The sequence below is a fragment of the Centroberyx gerrardi genome, chromosome 13 (genome assembly GCF_048128805.1).
Source record: "Centroberyx gerrardi isolate f3 chromosome 13, fCenGer3.hap1.cur.20231027, whole genome shotgun sequence".
Lineage (NCBI taxonomy): Eukaryota > Metazoa > Chordata > Actinopteri > Beryciformes > Berycidae > Centroberyx > Centroberyx gerrardi.
The window spans coordinates 29,991,353-30,004,104 of NC_136009.1; the positions used below are offsets into that span (position 1 = coordinate 29,991,353).

The 12,752-nt window shown below is 44.0% G+C and overlaps 1 protein-coding gene across 1 annotated transcript in view; it reads left to right on the forward strand.

The window, feature by feature from the left end:
* Nucleotides 1–10,900, forward strand: part of lamc1 (laminin, gamma 1) — a 72,545-nt gene extending 61,645 nt beyond the window's left edge. Inside the window, exons 19-26 of the mRNA XM_078287896.1 lie at nt 280–417; nt 1,369–1,513; nt 1,867–2,016; nt 4,202–4,316; nt 5,327–5,526; nt 5,939–6,097; nt 7,719–7,818; nt 8,079–10,900. Of these exons, the coding sequence (XP_078144022.1) occupies nt 280–417; nt 1,369–1,513; nt 1,867–2,016; nt 4,202–4,316; nt 5,327–5,526; nt 5,939–6,097; nt 7,719–7,818; nt 8,079–8,335 (1,264 nt within the window). The 3' untranslated portion in view covers nt 8,336–10,900. The remainder of the gene's footprint in view (nt 1–279; nt 418–1,368; nt 1,514–1,866; nt 2,017–4,201; nt 4,317–5,326; nt 5,527–5,938; nt 6,098–7,718; nt 7,819–8,078) is intronic.
* Nucleotides 10,901–12,752: the final 1,852 nt, after the last annotated feature.

The window sequence follows — 12,752 nt, forward strand, 5'->3', positions numbered from 1 at the left end:
TTACTTGGTTTTTTTTGACAGTGCCAAAAAAAAAAAAAATTCAGAAAACTGAAAACTGAAAAAAGAGAGCACGTCCTGCTTGAGACTCCAAGCACTTTGGGCATTTTCAATTATTTTTTGCTGATCATGTTCCTAAATTTTCTTCCTTCTTCTATTCTTCAAAAAAAAAAAAAAAATTTTAAATCAGGACGACACAGAACTTTACTTATTGAAGCTTCTGTTCTGTTGAAAGCCTCGTTGTCGTCATGACATCACTTCCTCCATGTGCGCTCTCCGCAGGCACAAGATGGACGCCGACCAGATCGAGAAGATCGCCAAAGACGCCAACGACACGTCCACCAAGGCCTTCAACCTGCTGATGAAGACGCTGGACGGAGAGAGCAAGACCGGCCAGGAGATCGACGAGCTGAACAGGAAGTACGTCACGCCGCTTCCTCCTCGTCCGTTGGTCACGTGACAAACATCACGCAAACACGTGACATCTGGGGGGTTGGAACCGCCAACCCCGCAGCGTTAGTGCCTCGCTCTAGAGATACTGAATAAAGACAAAGACTAACACACTAGTGATTACTTGAGGCAAGGCAAACTTTATTTATACACCACATTTCATACACAAGGCAAATTCAGTGTGCTTCACATAAAACACAAAAAATACATAATTTGTCTAGTAAAATGACTTTAAAAAAGAAAGAAAGATAAAAAGAGCATTTGAGTGCACTGGCTCAAAAGTGTTCAAAAACGCCATCAGAAGGGAAAAGTTTGCACATTTAGGGCATCAAACCTGAAAAAAAAGCACATTAAGAAGCTGAGATAAAAAAAAAAACGCTCTTTTATTGTGACAGTGCAAAAAATGAAAAGTTAATACAAAGAAAATTTCAGCTCTGAGCGCTGATGACAGCCTGGTGGGATGAAACGGTTTCTTTAATCTTTTTGTGACAAAATGTAAAATCTTTACCTTTTTACAAAGGAATAGTTTCATTCTAAAATGAGAGATCCACCATCTGGAAACAGACACCTCCTCCAACAGAATGATGCTTGGTATTATTATTATTGTTGTTGTTATGGGTAGAGTGGGAGTCATCCTAACACCTTTACTTACAAAACAGTTCATGTTTTTGAGGATGGAATGATCTGTGATTTTGAAATATTGACTGATGAAATTTAGGAAGCAAAATCTTTCTTTATAGCGTTTTGGGGGGCAGTGATGATTTCGGCGGACTGAATGTGTCTGATAAAACACAGAGGTTGGGGGGAAATGTATTAATCACATGACGTCCCCCACATGACAATACTCCTGACTGAATAGGGATTTTCATATGGGTGAACTGAACATGCAGCGCTGTAACTCGTCTCCACGCTGCTTCTCAGGTACAACGAGGCCAAAGATCTGGCCAAGAACCTGGAGAAACAGGCCAACAAGGTTCATGCAGAGGCGGAGGAGGCAGGAGACAAGGCGCTGAAGATCTTCGCCAACCTGACCAGCCTGCCGCCCTTCGACACCAAGTCCCTGGAGGTGAGGAGGATAATAATATTCATAATTTGAATAGAATGTTTTATTTGTGCAGGAATTTTTAAGATCCTTTTCATTAAGCAAACAAAGCATAAAATAACACAATTGGAAAATCACCATGAGAAGGCTTCTAGCAGCAGAAAACGTATATCTTATATATAACAATATCAAGACCTACAGAGGGAAGATGCTTTGATTTTAATAATGTTTCCGGTGTGTTGGATGTTTTGTGTCTGATGCAGTCTGTCCTCTGCTGGCCTTGCAGACTGAATTTTCCCTCCGGACAGTAAATGGTGTTTTATCTTTTATTCACTGACTCACTGGGATCACTGACCATAAGTCTGTTGTGTCTGCAGGATGAAGCCACTAAGATCAAGAAGGAGGCGTCCGACCTGGACAAGCTGATCGACAAGACGGACAAGGAATACAACGACCTGAGAGACGACCTGAAGGCCAAGGAGCTGGAAGTCCGCAAGCTGCTGGACAAGGGCAAAACTGAGCAGCAGGTACCAGTTACTCTTCAGCTGTGGAAAAATTTGGAATTTGGAGAATCAATAGTATTACAGGCCAGAGTATCCAGGGGTCCTTAAAAAGTCTGAAAAAGGCCTTAAAATATGAAAATTTAAGACCTTTAAAAAGTATTAAAGGAGGGGTATCATTTGCTTTTTCAGCAATTTTATATAATTACCTGGTGTTTATAAAATACATGTTAAGTTTTTTTCAGTAAAAATCGTTTAGTTTTAGCTTTAGCTCTTCACTTCCCAGTATTTGTTTCCCACCTACAAGAAAACAGGTCGTTTTACATAAGCAGCTTCTTATGCTAATGAGCTGCTGGCCATTCTGGAAGGCCCGCCGTCCTCTTAGCGCTGATTGGTCGATTTCAGACAGTCCAGTGTCTACATAGAAACTGGAGCAAAATCTGACTGGCTTGTACAAGGGGGCGTGTTTTATAGTTGGTGGCTCTGAGGAAACAGCATAGTAACATGATTCAATTTTTTTACTGTGATTACTTCACACCTCCAAGTAAATCACCAGAAATACTAAGAATTGTCACATCCTAGGATACCCCCCCTTTAAAATGTCTTAAATCCATTTATTAGAGGTCTTAGGTTTGTTCATGTAAGGTTTAGGTTTCTTAGTACTGCATGTTCACTCTTAGATGAATCTGACCAGTTATAGTTTCACAGCTTTCATTAGCTGTTCAGTCAGAAACAGGCTGGTTTTGACAGCCTTGTTTCTCTGTTGTTCTATAGATTGGTCTTATATTCAGTTCCAGGCAGCATTAAAAAGGTCTTAAGAAGTCTTAGATTTGGCCTCCTGAAACCTGCAGACCCCCTGTATTAAAACAGTTACACACAGGCTGCCAGGTTTCCAGAACTTCTCCCTCCCAGTCTGTGTCGTAGTGACAGGGAGGACGAGGGTCAGAGAGAGCGTCCTGTAACTGAAGAGTCACGGGTTCGATGTCAGCAACAGTCATGTGTCAAGTGTCCTTGAGCAAGACGCTGAACCCCTACCTGCTCACTATAGATAAGTGTGTTGGCTAACTGCCTGCGGTGTGACTGTAAGGTAATGTAACGTGCTGTCGGCCATGTTGAGGCTGAAAGCTGATTGGAGACTCTGACCTCAAACAGTCTGAGTGTTTGCCGGTCTAAGATTAGCCTTATGAAATTAGAAATGATCACATGGCAAATGTGACTAACCAGCTTCCTGCCATCCAGACTAAATATAATGTTAATGAGCCAGAAGAACGCTGTGATGGAGAATCTGAGTCTGCTGCATTCAGGTCCAGATTCACTGAGACTGAGGGCAGGCTGCACTTTTATTTTGTACCTCAGTTGCTTAAAGGATCAGTTCATTGATTCTGTTCCTCTATATAATGAGTCTCTTCATCCCCACAGACAGTCTTGTCTGTAGTTGTTGGACCCACAGACAGTCTTGTCTGTAGTTGTTGGACCCACAGACAGTCTTGTCTGTAGTTGTTGGACCCACAGACAGTGTTGTCTCCAGTCAGTTGTCAGTTGAAGCCTCTTGCTGCAACAATGAGTCCAAACTGTTTGTCAAAATATCTATATCTCACAGCTATATGAGAGACAAATTATATATGTATGTCCAAAATTGCCAAACTCATCCTTTTAAGAGTGCAGAGTTTTCATCTTATTCACCAAGAAATTTATGCAAATCAATTTTTAGCACAAACAAGCTCTCTAAAAGAGAACTGCACGCAAGCAAGTACACCTTATCTGCCTGCTGACCTGCAGCTGTTCTGAATGGACAAACTGTCTTCATGCTTCTTTTCAAAGAATCTTATGTGCGCTACAAGAATTTGAACTTGTTTGTAGAAAGGTAAATGTAGATTCTGTCATTGGTGGAACTTCAAGAGCTGTCAGGTAAACACAGTGGTACACAGGTCAGGCAGTCGAGACGGCAGCTTGAGGAGAGTTTAATTCAGTTGAGGCTCATGTGGATCTCCATCAAAGTAGAAAATAGATTGGGATAGAACAACCTCAACTTAAATAGGGTTTACTATCTACTAGCATGGTCTTTACTGAGGACTGTAGTGTTATAAATACAGTTTAGAGTTTTACTTCCTAACCTGGTCATTTCATGGTAAAAAGTTACTACATACCTGCAATACTGACACCAAGAAACAGATGTGTGTGGGTGAGACGGTCTTGTTCTGTTGTGTTTCAGACTGCGGATCAGCTGCTGGCCCGGGCCGACGCCGCCAAGGCTCTGGCTGAAGAGGCGGCCAAGAAGGGCCGGTCCACCTACCGCGAGGCCGAGGACATCCTGGCCGACCTGAGAGGTGCCCGTCTGTCTCTCTACCTGTCTGTCTGCATCTGTCTGTCTCTCTGGGTGTCTTCAGCTGGTTTAGAGCCGTGATTTGGAGATCTGGAGGGGTTGAACGGTTTTATTTCGGTTTGTTTGGTCGTATGAGAGCGTTGCAGTCAGACTGAGATTTCTTTCAAAAACCAAACCCGCAGCGCTTCGTTTGGAGCGATTCCACGCAGCGACAGGAAGCACCGGGCGTGATGGATTAAACACGCCGTGAATTATGTTTTGTTTTTCGTTTTTTTATTAGATCACGTCTCTCTCTGTGAAGTCATTTGCAGGCACCACATCCTCTTCATCGAATTAAGTGAAGCAACACATTGTTTTCCAGACGTTTTGAAATATTCAAATTCGGCAGATTCCACAGATCGGTATTTGAACCAAAGTTTGACAGCAAATACCATGATCCACAGAAGCAGCTGATGTTCCGTGTTTGTTCACCTGGAAGAAAGGCCTATCCTGCTCCAAATGCCACCTCATTACACCTAACTGCAGCTAACATGATGGACTTGTCTGTCTCTTCTTCTGTGGTGTTCGTACCAGTTAAGAACACATGAAGAAACAGCTGAGTATGAGCATCAGTCCATTTTGTTCTGCTAGGCTTTCCAAGCATGAGGAACCGCATCCGTCTCTTTTACCCATAATCCTTTGTGTTTTTGGGTGGTTTCCTCGGGTTACATTCTCACTCCTAACAAACCGCACTGCAGTTCTCTTGTTAGAGGACTGAGACTTGCATTTTCAGGCATCTTGGTGCCGTTATTTGAGTCAAATTCTTGGTGCATTTAAAAACAAGCAGTACAGTAACAAATGGCCTTGAATATTCAGTTGAGATGGAGGTGAGATGGTTGTAGCCAACATTTGTGAAACATTTCTTTCCTCATATCCTTCCCAACCTCCCAAATGGCAAAAAATCCTTCTCATCTGGAGTTTATTCATCCCGTGCGTCACATTATCCTTCTTTTCCCTCGCCATTTCCCCCGGCAGACTTCGACAAAAGGGTGAACGACAACAAGACGGCGGCAGAGGACGCCATGAAGAAGATCCCGGCCATCAACGCCACCATCATGGCCGCCAACGAGAAGACCAGGCAGGCAGAGGCGGCGCTCGGCAACGCGGCGTCCGACGCCCGGGAGGCCAAGACCAAGGCGGAGGAGGCCGAGAGGATCGCCAGCGCCGTGCAGAAGGTACGGCAGAAACCGTCACCAACCTGGCAACCCGGTGTCTTCCTTTAAAACACTTTTACAAACACACTTTTTAGGCTTGTTTCCTGGATTTATGTCTCTGTACACACTGTGTCTCCTACTCTATGTTGTAGTCCTCTATTACTGTGTTTGGGACAATACCCATGTGGTATTTCTTGTGACATGACTGGGTCACACAGATGTTTTGATATGGCTAATTAAGAGAATATAAGACTCTGTCTGACCGAAAGCTCAGTAATAAATGAAATTCTGCATGGATCTAAGTGTGCGGATGTTCCATCTCTTTTTCTGAGGTTTTCACTGAAAACAAAAGGAGGGACCTCCATCATAAAAGAGGTGGAAGACTCTGACTATCCTCCTAACCCTTTGTGAAACCTCTGTTCTCCCTGCTCAGGGTTCAGCCAAGACCAAGGAGGATGCGGAGAAGGCGTTCCAGGACACCAACAAGCTGGACGACGAGGTCAACGACATGATGGACCAGCTGAGCACCGCCGAGCAGGAACTGGCCAAGAAGAAGGCCGAGGCCGACCAGGACATGATGATGGCTGGAATGGTACGACCTGGTGAAGCAGAGCTTTTAAAACAGACGGGTGAACGGTTGGACACACCAGTGCGTTACAGCAGTGGTGTCTCAAAGTGGAGGCTGGAGACCTACAGGGTCCTTCAGTGGGTTCCAGCGGTCCTTGAGGAGGTTCTGGGAGTCTTTGGGGGGTTCCATTGGGTCCTTGAGGAGGTTCCACGGGTCCTTTAGGGGTTTCTGGGGTCCTTGAGGGGTTTCAGGGGTGTTTGAATGAGTTCCAGGGGTCTGTCCTTGAGGACTAGGGGGTCCTTGAGTATGTTGCAAGAGTCCTTAAGGGAGGTTCCGGAGGTCCTTGAGTGGTTCGCAGGGGCTTTGAGTGAGTTCCAGGGGTCCTTGAGGGGTTCCAGGGGTCTCTGAGTGGGTTTGTCCATGAGGATGTTCTAGGGGGTCCTTGAGGGCATTGCAGAGGTCCTTGAGTGTGTTGTAAGAGATCTTGAGGGAGGTTCCGGAGGTCCTTGAGTGGGTTGCAAGGGTCTTTAGTGAGTTCCAGCAGTCCTTCATTGAGTTCTAAGGGTCTTTCAGTGAGTTCCAGGGTTCCTGGAGACAGTTCCAGTTGGTTCTTGAGGAGATTGGTTTGAAGGAGTTGTTTAATTTGATTCCCTAGAAATGATCCCATTTAGAGAGTGTATGAGAGTCACTGTTGTCATCCAAGGCTTCATGTTCTCTCTCCACATACAAAGCAGACAGTTCAATAAACTAAACCAACAACTAAAATCTTCCAAATGGGACTACATTTTATCAAATGTGGGTCTGTGGTATGAAAATGTTTAAGAAGCCATGATTGACAGAGCAACAGAGAACATAAAAACAGTTAAAACTAAAACTCCCATATCAAGATAGAAGGGACAGAATGTACATGTGGTTGTGAGCGCGCTCAGTCTCTCTGCTCAGACCTCTTCTCTGTCCACTGGAGGAAGCTGTGAATGTTCGCTTGGATTAGAAGTAACATGTATGAGGGTTAAATTCAGCGGTTTTCCCTCGTAGAAACAGCCTTCCTCCTGCGACCAAACTCTTGGTGGTTTTTGGCGTCTCGCCCTAAACCACCATGTGATTTGGTTTCTGTTTGACCACACAGAGTGTAAATATCACTACACCACATCCTTAAACAGCAGGAAGTGGCCAGTAAGTGGACTGGAACGTTTCTGTTAGTTTGTGGTCGGTTTCTGAAGCCGTTTGGAAACCCAAACTTCGGCTGTGGATTTACACGCTCGGTCACTCTGCCTGGCCACAGTCTGGAGAACTCACACTGAGCAGGAGTGATGATGACTGTACTGTAGGTGAAGTACTGTTCAAAACAGAGTTTACAGACTGAAGAATAAGATGTTAATAAATGAAAAGATGGAGATAATTGATAGAAGAGATTAATGATGAGCAGAAATAGAGCAGGCAAATACAACAGGAATAAAATGAGGCAAAGCCAACATAAAAGCCTGACTATGAAAATGTGTTTTATGATTTTTAAATTTAACCTGTAGGTTGGACTTCAGACTGGCCCAAATCTCAGATGAAGAAGCCAGACTTCACCAAGCATGAACAGTGATCAGTAAAATATATTTTGTGTGTGGATAATAACACGATTAATTTCCCCCCCCAGGCGTCGAACAACGCTAAAGAGGCGGAGGACAACGCTCGCAAGGCCAAGAGCGCCGTCAAGACGGTCCTGGGCACCATCACCGCCCTGCTGGAGCAGCTGGGTAAGAGCTGGACCCCGAGGACCCCGACCTCACACCTCCACACAGTCTGAATCGTTAGTTGCAGCCCTAGTTCAGATACAACTTTGTGTTTTTTTGTAGCTGTAGACCTGCTGTCGTTTCACACAGTGATATTAGTTGTAGAGTAGAATAATGTTCAGCAGATTTAATTTTACTGACCAGAAGTCCAGTCATGAAGTCCAGAAAATGTCCGTGGTTTTGAAATGGGGAACTAATTCCTATCTCCTCTGTCCTCGGTCCAGGAAACATCGACAAGGTGGACCTGAGCAAGCTGAACCTGATCGACGAGTCGCTGAAGAAGGCCAAGGGCAAGATGGCCGACAGCGCGCTGGACAGGAAGCTGGAGGAGCTGAACGACGTGGCGAAGAGCCAGGAGGAGATGATCAACGACTACGACCGGCAGATCCGCGAGATCCGCGCCGACATCGCCAACCTCAACGACATCAAGAACACGTTACCCGACGGCTGCTTCAACACGCCGTCTCTAGAGCGGCCTTAGCCTCCCAACCCCCCCCCCCCCCCCCCCTTCACCTCCCACACTCCTCCTCCTCCCTCCCCTCTCCAACACTCCCCCTCTCACATCTAACACTCTGGCAAAAAAAAAAAAACATGCCACCTTTTTACCAAAACAGTTTTTTAAACATTTTTTCTTTGGATTCTTTTGTCTTTTTTTTTCATCTTTTGCAAGAGAGAAGCCAATATTTCAAGCCACGTTCACGGTTTTTATCGAAAGAAGCAGCTGTTTTTTTTTTTTTTTTCTTTTCTTTTTTTGTTTTGTCTCGTTTCAGTTTTTCGACACAGTAACATGGTTGAGGTGGAATGAACTAAGCGGCGTTGCGAAGCCGTGCTGCCGGCGTCCCGGCTGCAGCCTGGTGCAGAGAGGCGGAAAACCTCAAGAGAACCAGAACCAGAACCAGAACCAGAACCCGACGTGACTGCACCCCCTCCAACACTCCACACCAAAACTTCCTCCACCCTTAAGGAAGGTCCGCTTTGTACATGTGTTTGTTTTCTGTTTCATACGGTATCCGGCCGGTTCTCTACCCATCATGCCCCGGGGCGCGCCAGGCTCGGTCGCGCCTGAGTTTTCCAGTCTTGTGTTCAGCTCGCTGTACGGCTGCATACTGTCTGAACGCCGTCCTTGGCGTTTTTTAACCGATCATGTTTTCAGAAACCACGCAGTGAAGGAATCCTCATTTTACGTTTTCAGTTTTTTTATTTTGCCTTTGTTGTTCTCTCTCTCCTCCCAAAGCGACGAGCCTGACAGCAACAGCAGAGGAAAAGTATTTCCCGTCTTCGACAGTATTTCAACACCGACACGCTCTGCTGAGTGAAGACTCGGCGTCTTTAACGGCTCTGATGTTCTCCAGCGGGGCGTCTCCATGGTCAAACATCATTTCATGTACTTGTTTTATAACACTACAAAGTTTTTTCTTTATGTTTTTTGTTCAGTTTTTTTCTCCCGAAGCTGCTGCTTATCACAGGTGTATTGCCAATCACCCATTAACATTTTCTTCCAGGCTAAATCCAACACTATGCAACTTTGTACATTTTGCGTAGCGAGAATTTTATCTGATACACTGGTGCTAATAATTATTTCAAATGTTATATTTTTGTGTGAATGTTTTTTATTATGACATAGAGTGAGGAATTTGTTATTTGTGTAAATATATGCTTAAATGATTCAGGACTGGCTGATTTAAAAAAAAAAAAAAAAGAAATAAAAACCCAACACCCAAACAGCCACAAAGGTTCTATCACAAAACAATCAACCGAAACCTCCAGGTAATATATATAAATATCTATGATAACGTCTGTGGTATATTATTATAATATGCTTGCTTGTATACATGGCTCAGTGTTGCTGCCTCATAGCGACGCCAATATTTCATTTGTGTTTTATTGATTCTCTGTGGGTGGTCACAAGTTAATTGACTTTTTCTTTTGTTTTGTTTTTGAGCTTTGACCCTTTTACTGATCAGGACATGATGTAAGGGGGCGTCGCCCTGAGAAGCCCCTCCCACCGCCCGCCTAACGATTCATATTACTGAATTTATACGCTTGACTCCAAGGAAATAATAAGCTTGGTCACAAGTTGCTAGTTAACCGTTTTTAATTAGTGTTTTGTGCCTTAATATAAAGGTTGGTTGTAATCACGTCACGTCGTCCTAACGAGGGCTTCACGTTTTATCGCGCACGTCTCAAACGTCGTCATCGTCCTCACTCCTTCATGTTGTGTTCGCGTGTCAGTAGAGAAGCAGGGATTTTAAAAATCAGGTCCTGAACAGCAGCATCTGTACAGGAGAGTCTCACCTTCCGCCTGGGATAAACCGGTCGCTCCAGATCTAGATCTAGAGCCGGACGGGAAACGACCGGCAGCCGGACACATGCTGCAGGATTTTGGCTTTTGGCTGGAAAAACTGGCTTCTCCACCAGCCGCTTTTGCAGGAAACCAAACATCAGTCAGAGTCCTATTCTACACATCTAGTTGGCTGGTAAAATAGTGACAGTGACTGGTTAGTCCATCAAAGTAAACCGTCAAATTTGAAATCATTTATCTCTGTTTGACTGGTGAAAAGAGTCTTACACATTGTTCAATCTACCAGCCGCTGCAGCCGGTGGATGGAAAAGGTGGTTTCCTGTCCCGATCTGGCATCTCGTAACATCCTCCATCACGTCGCCTCTATCGCTCTGTTTCTGTGTGACTGTTCCAGCTGATCTGGACTGTGAGCCATCATGTAGTTTTGCCGTCGGCCCTCTGTCCAGGCTGTGCAGCACACACAGACATGATGTATAAAACAGTATTTCTAAGTTATAATGTACCAGTTATTTGTATTGTAACCCTATGTTGTCTTAGATGGAGGTGTATGTGCTGCACAGCCTCTCACGGCCCTGCAGGACTGATCTGTGCTTTTTTTTTTTTAAGTCTTTTTCTGTCTGTCTGGACAGTATCAAGGCGACTTTATATTCCCAACCCCTGTGAGGACCTGAAAGAGCCCTGCTTGTCCCCATGTGCCTGTAAATCCAATCGTAACATTTGAATAATAAAAAATTATTACAGGAACCAGTCTGTTGACGTGTGTTGTCTGACATGGATACAAAACACCACTGTTTCAAATGAAGAAGGTGTTTCCAAAATGCTTTATATCCATTTTGGAGGGAAAACATTACTTGAATTACTTGAAGTTCATCTTTTCATACAACATACAGAGGATCCAGTGTGTCAAAGTGTTTTCTAGTATTTAATTTTGTGCTACCTCGTCTTAAGTCTTTTTTCCTTTTCTTTTCTTTAAATCTTTAAATGGTGAATACTTCATTTTGGAACAGAACTCTTCATATGTATCTGTTTTATCAGTCTAAGTGTCTGGGTTTGCATAAAAATTGTAGAATTGTCTGTTAGTTAAAGTCTAAATCTATAACAACCAGGCTAGAAACAGAGAGCTAGCTGGAAAACACTGTTGAATTGATGGATTGTTAGCTAGCTAACTAGCCAGCAGGCTAATTTAGCAAAGCATTTGGTGTGAAAGCTACAATCTGCAACTTTTCACCTTGAGGCAGAAAGTGTATTGTTAGCCCCTCCCACCACCTGTCAGCCATCTTGATGATGTCATCAGGTAACCAACAGCGTAAAGGCTCCACAGCCGATCTGAGGCTGATGTTCACTGTGTTTCTGAACGTTTATCTTCGCTCTTCTTTCTTTTCTTCCACTTTCCTCCATTGTTGCTGTTGCCGCTCACCGCTGGCCACGCCCATAAGACACGCCCACAGGAAATGGTTTACACCCCAAAACATCCCAACATCACTGAAAAGACAGTTTCAGACAAACAGTAAAAACACTGACTGATAACGTAGAATAGATCCTGTTTAGTTAGTGGCGTTTTAATGTAAAAATTATTGTAGCTCGAATGTTAACTACGAGCCACGCTAGCTTCACTGAACTTGAACAGATAGAAAGGTCATTCCCATTCAAATCATTGTTTCTGAACGATCAGAGCGGCGGCCATCTTGCTGTGACCCGTTGGACTAGCTTCTGTATAAAGCGACTCACAGCAAGTCACTGAGCTGAGAGGTTTTACAGCAAGAACCAAAGCAGCTTCTCTGTCTCCTTGCTGCCATGGATTGCTAACATGCTAATGTTGACTAGAAGAGCTAGAGAGAGAAGTCCAGTCTGTGATGAAGCTACGTTAGCCTCGTCGCTAACGTTAGCTTCCAGTTGAGTTCTGACAGTTTGCTAACAGACTCATCTGCTCAGTTAATGTGACAGACTTTACAGCCTTAATGTCCAGAGTTGTGTTGTCACCATAGCAACTAACAATTAAAATTCCATAATCACCATTTTATTCTGTACTAGACAAATTAGCATGACAAACAGTGGAAGGACCGTTCTGTGGCTAGCTGCTACTAGATACATTAGCTAGTGTGCTAATCAGATGTGTTAAAGTCCCACATCATGTAAAGCAGGACTCCCTCTCCTCTGTGATGATAAAGCAGTTGGATGTGTATCTAAACATGGTGAAAGTCTCAAAACTAAATCCACACAATCCATATTAGAAAAGCGAGCCTCTAAACGAGCCGTTTGGACTTCCGTCACTTTGTGGCGTCACAAAGGTTCGCTCATTATCATTTCTGTAAGAAATAATAGACTAACAAAGTGTTTTTTTCAAAGCGGTCGAGCGGTCGTCGTCGTTTATAGAGAGCCTAAGCCCCTCCCCTTCCGGTGGACCACCATGGGACCTTATTTCGGAAAAAATATGTACGGTAGTCAACGGCGAGAGACAAATAATTGTTTGATCCCGTTTGAATTGTGCCATGAATTACACATATGATGTTTTGTCAATTTAAATGATAATTTTGCAAGTCAAGAAAGTCGCAGTTTGTGGTAAAACTGTTGAACTATAAGACTGTAAAAATATGTA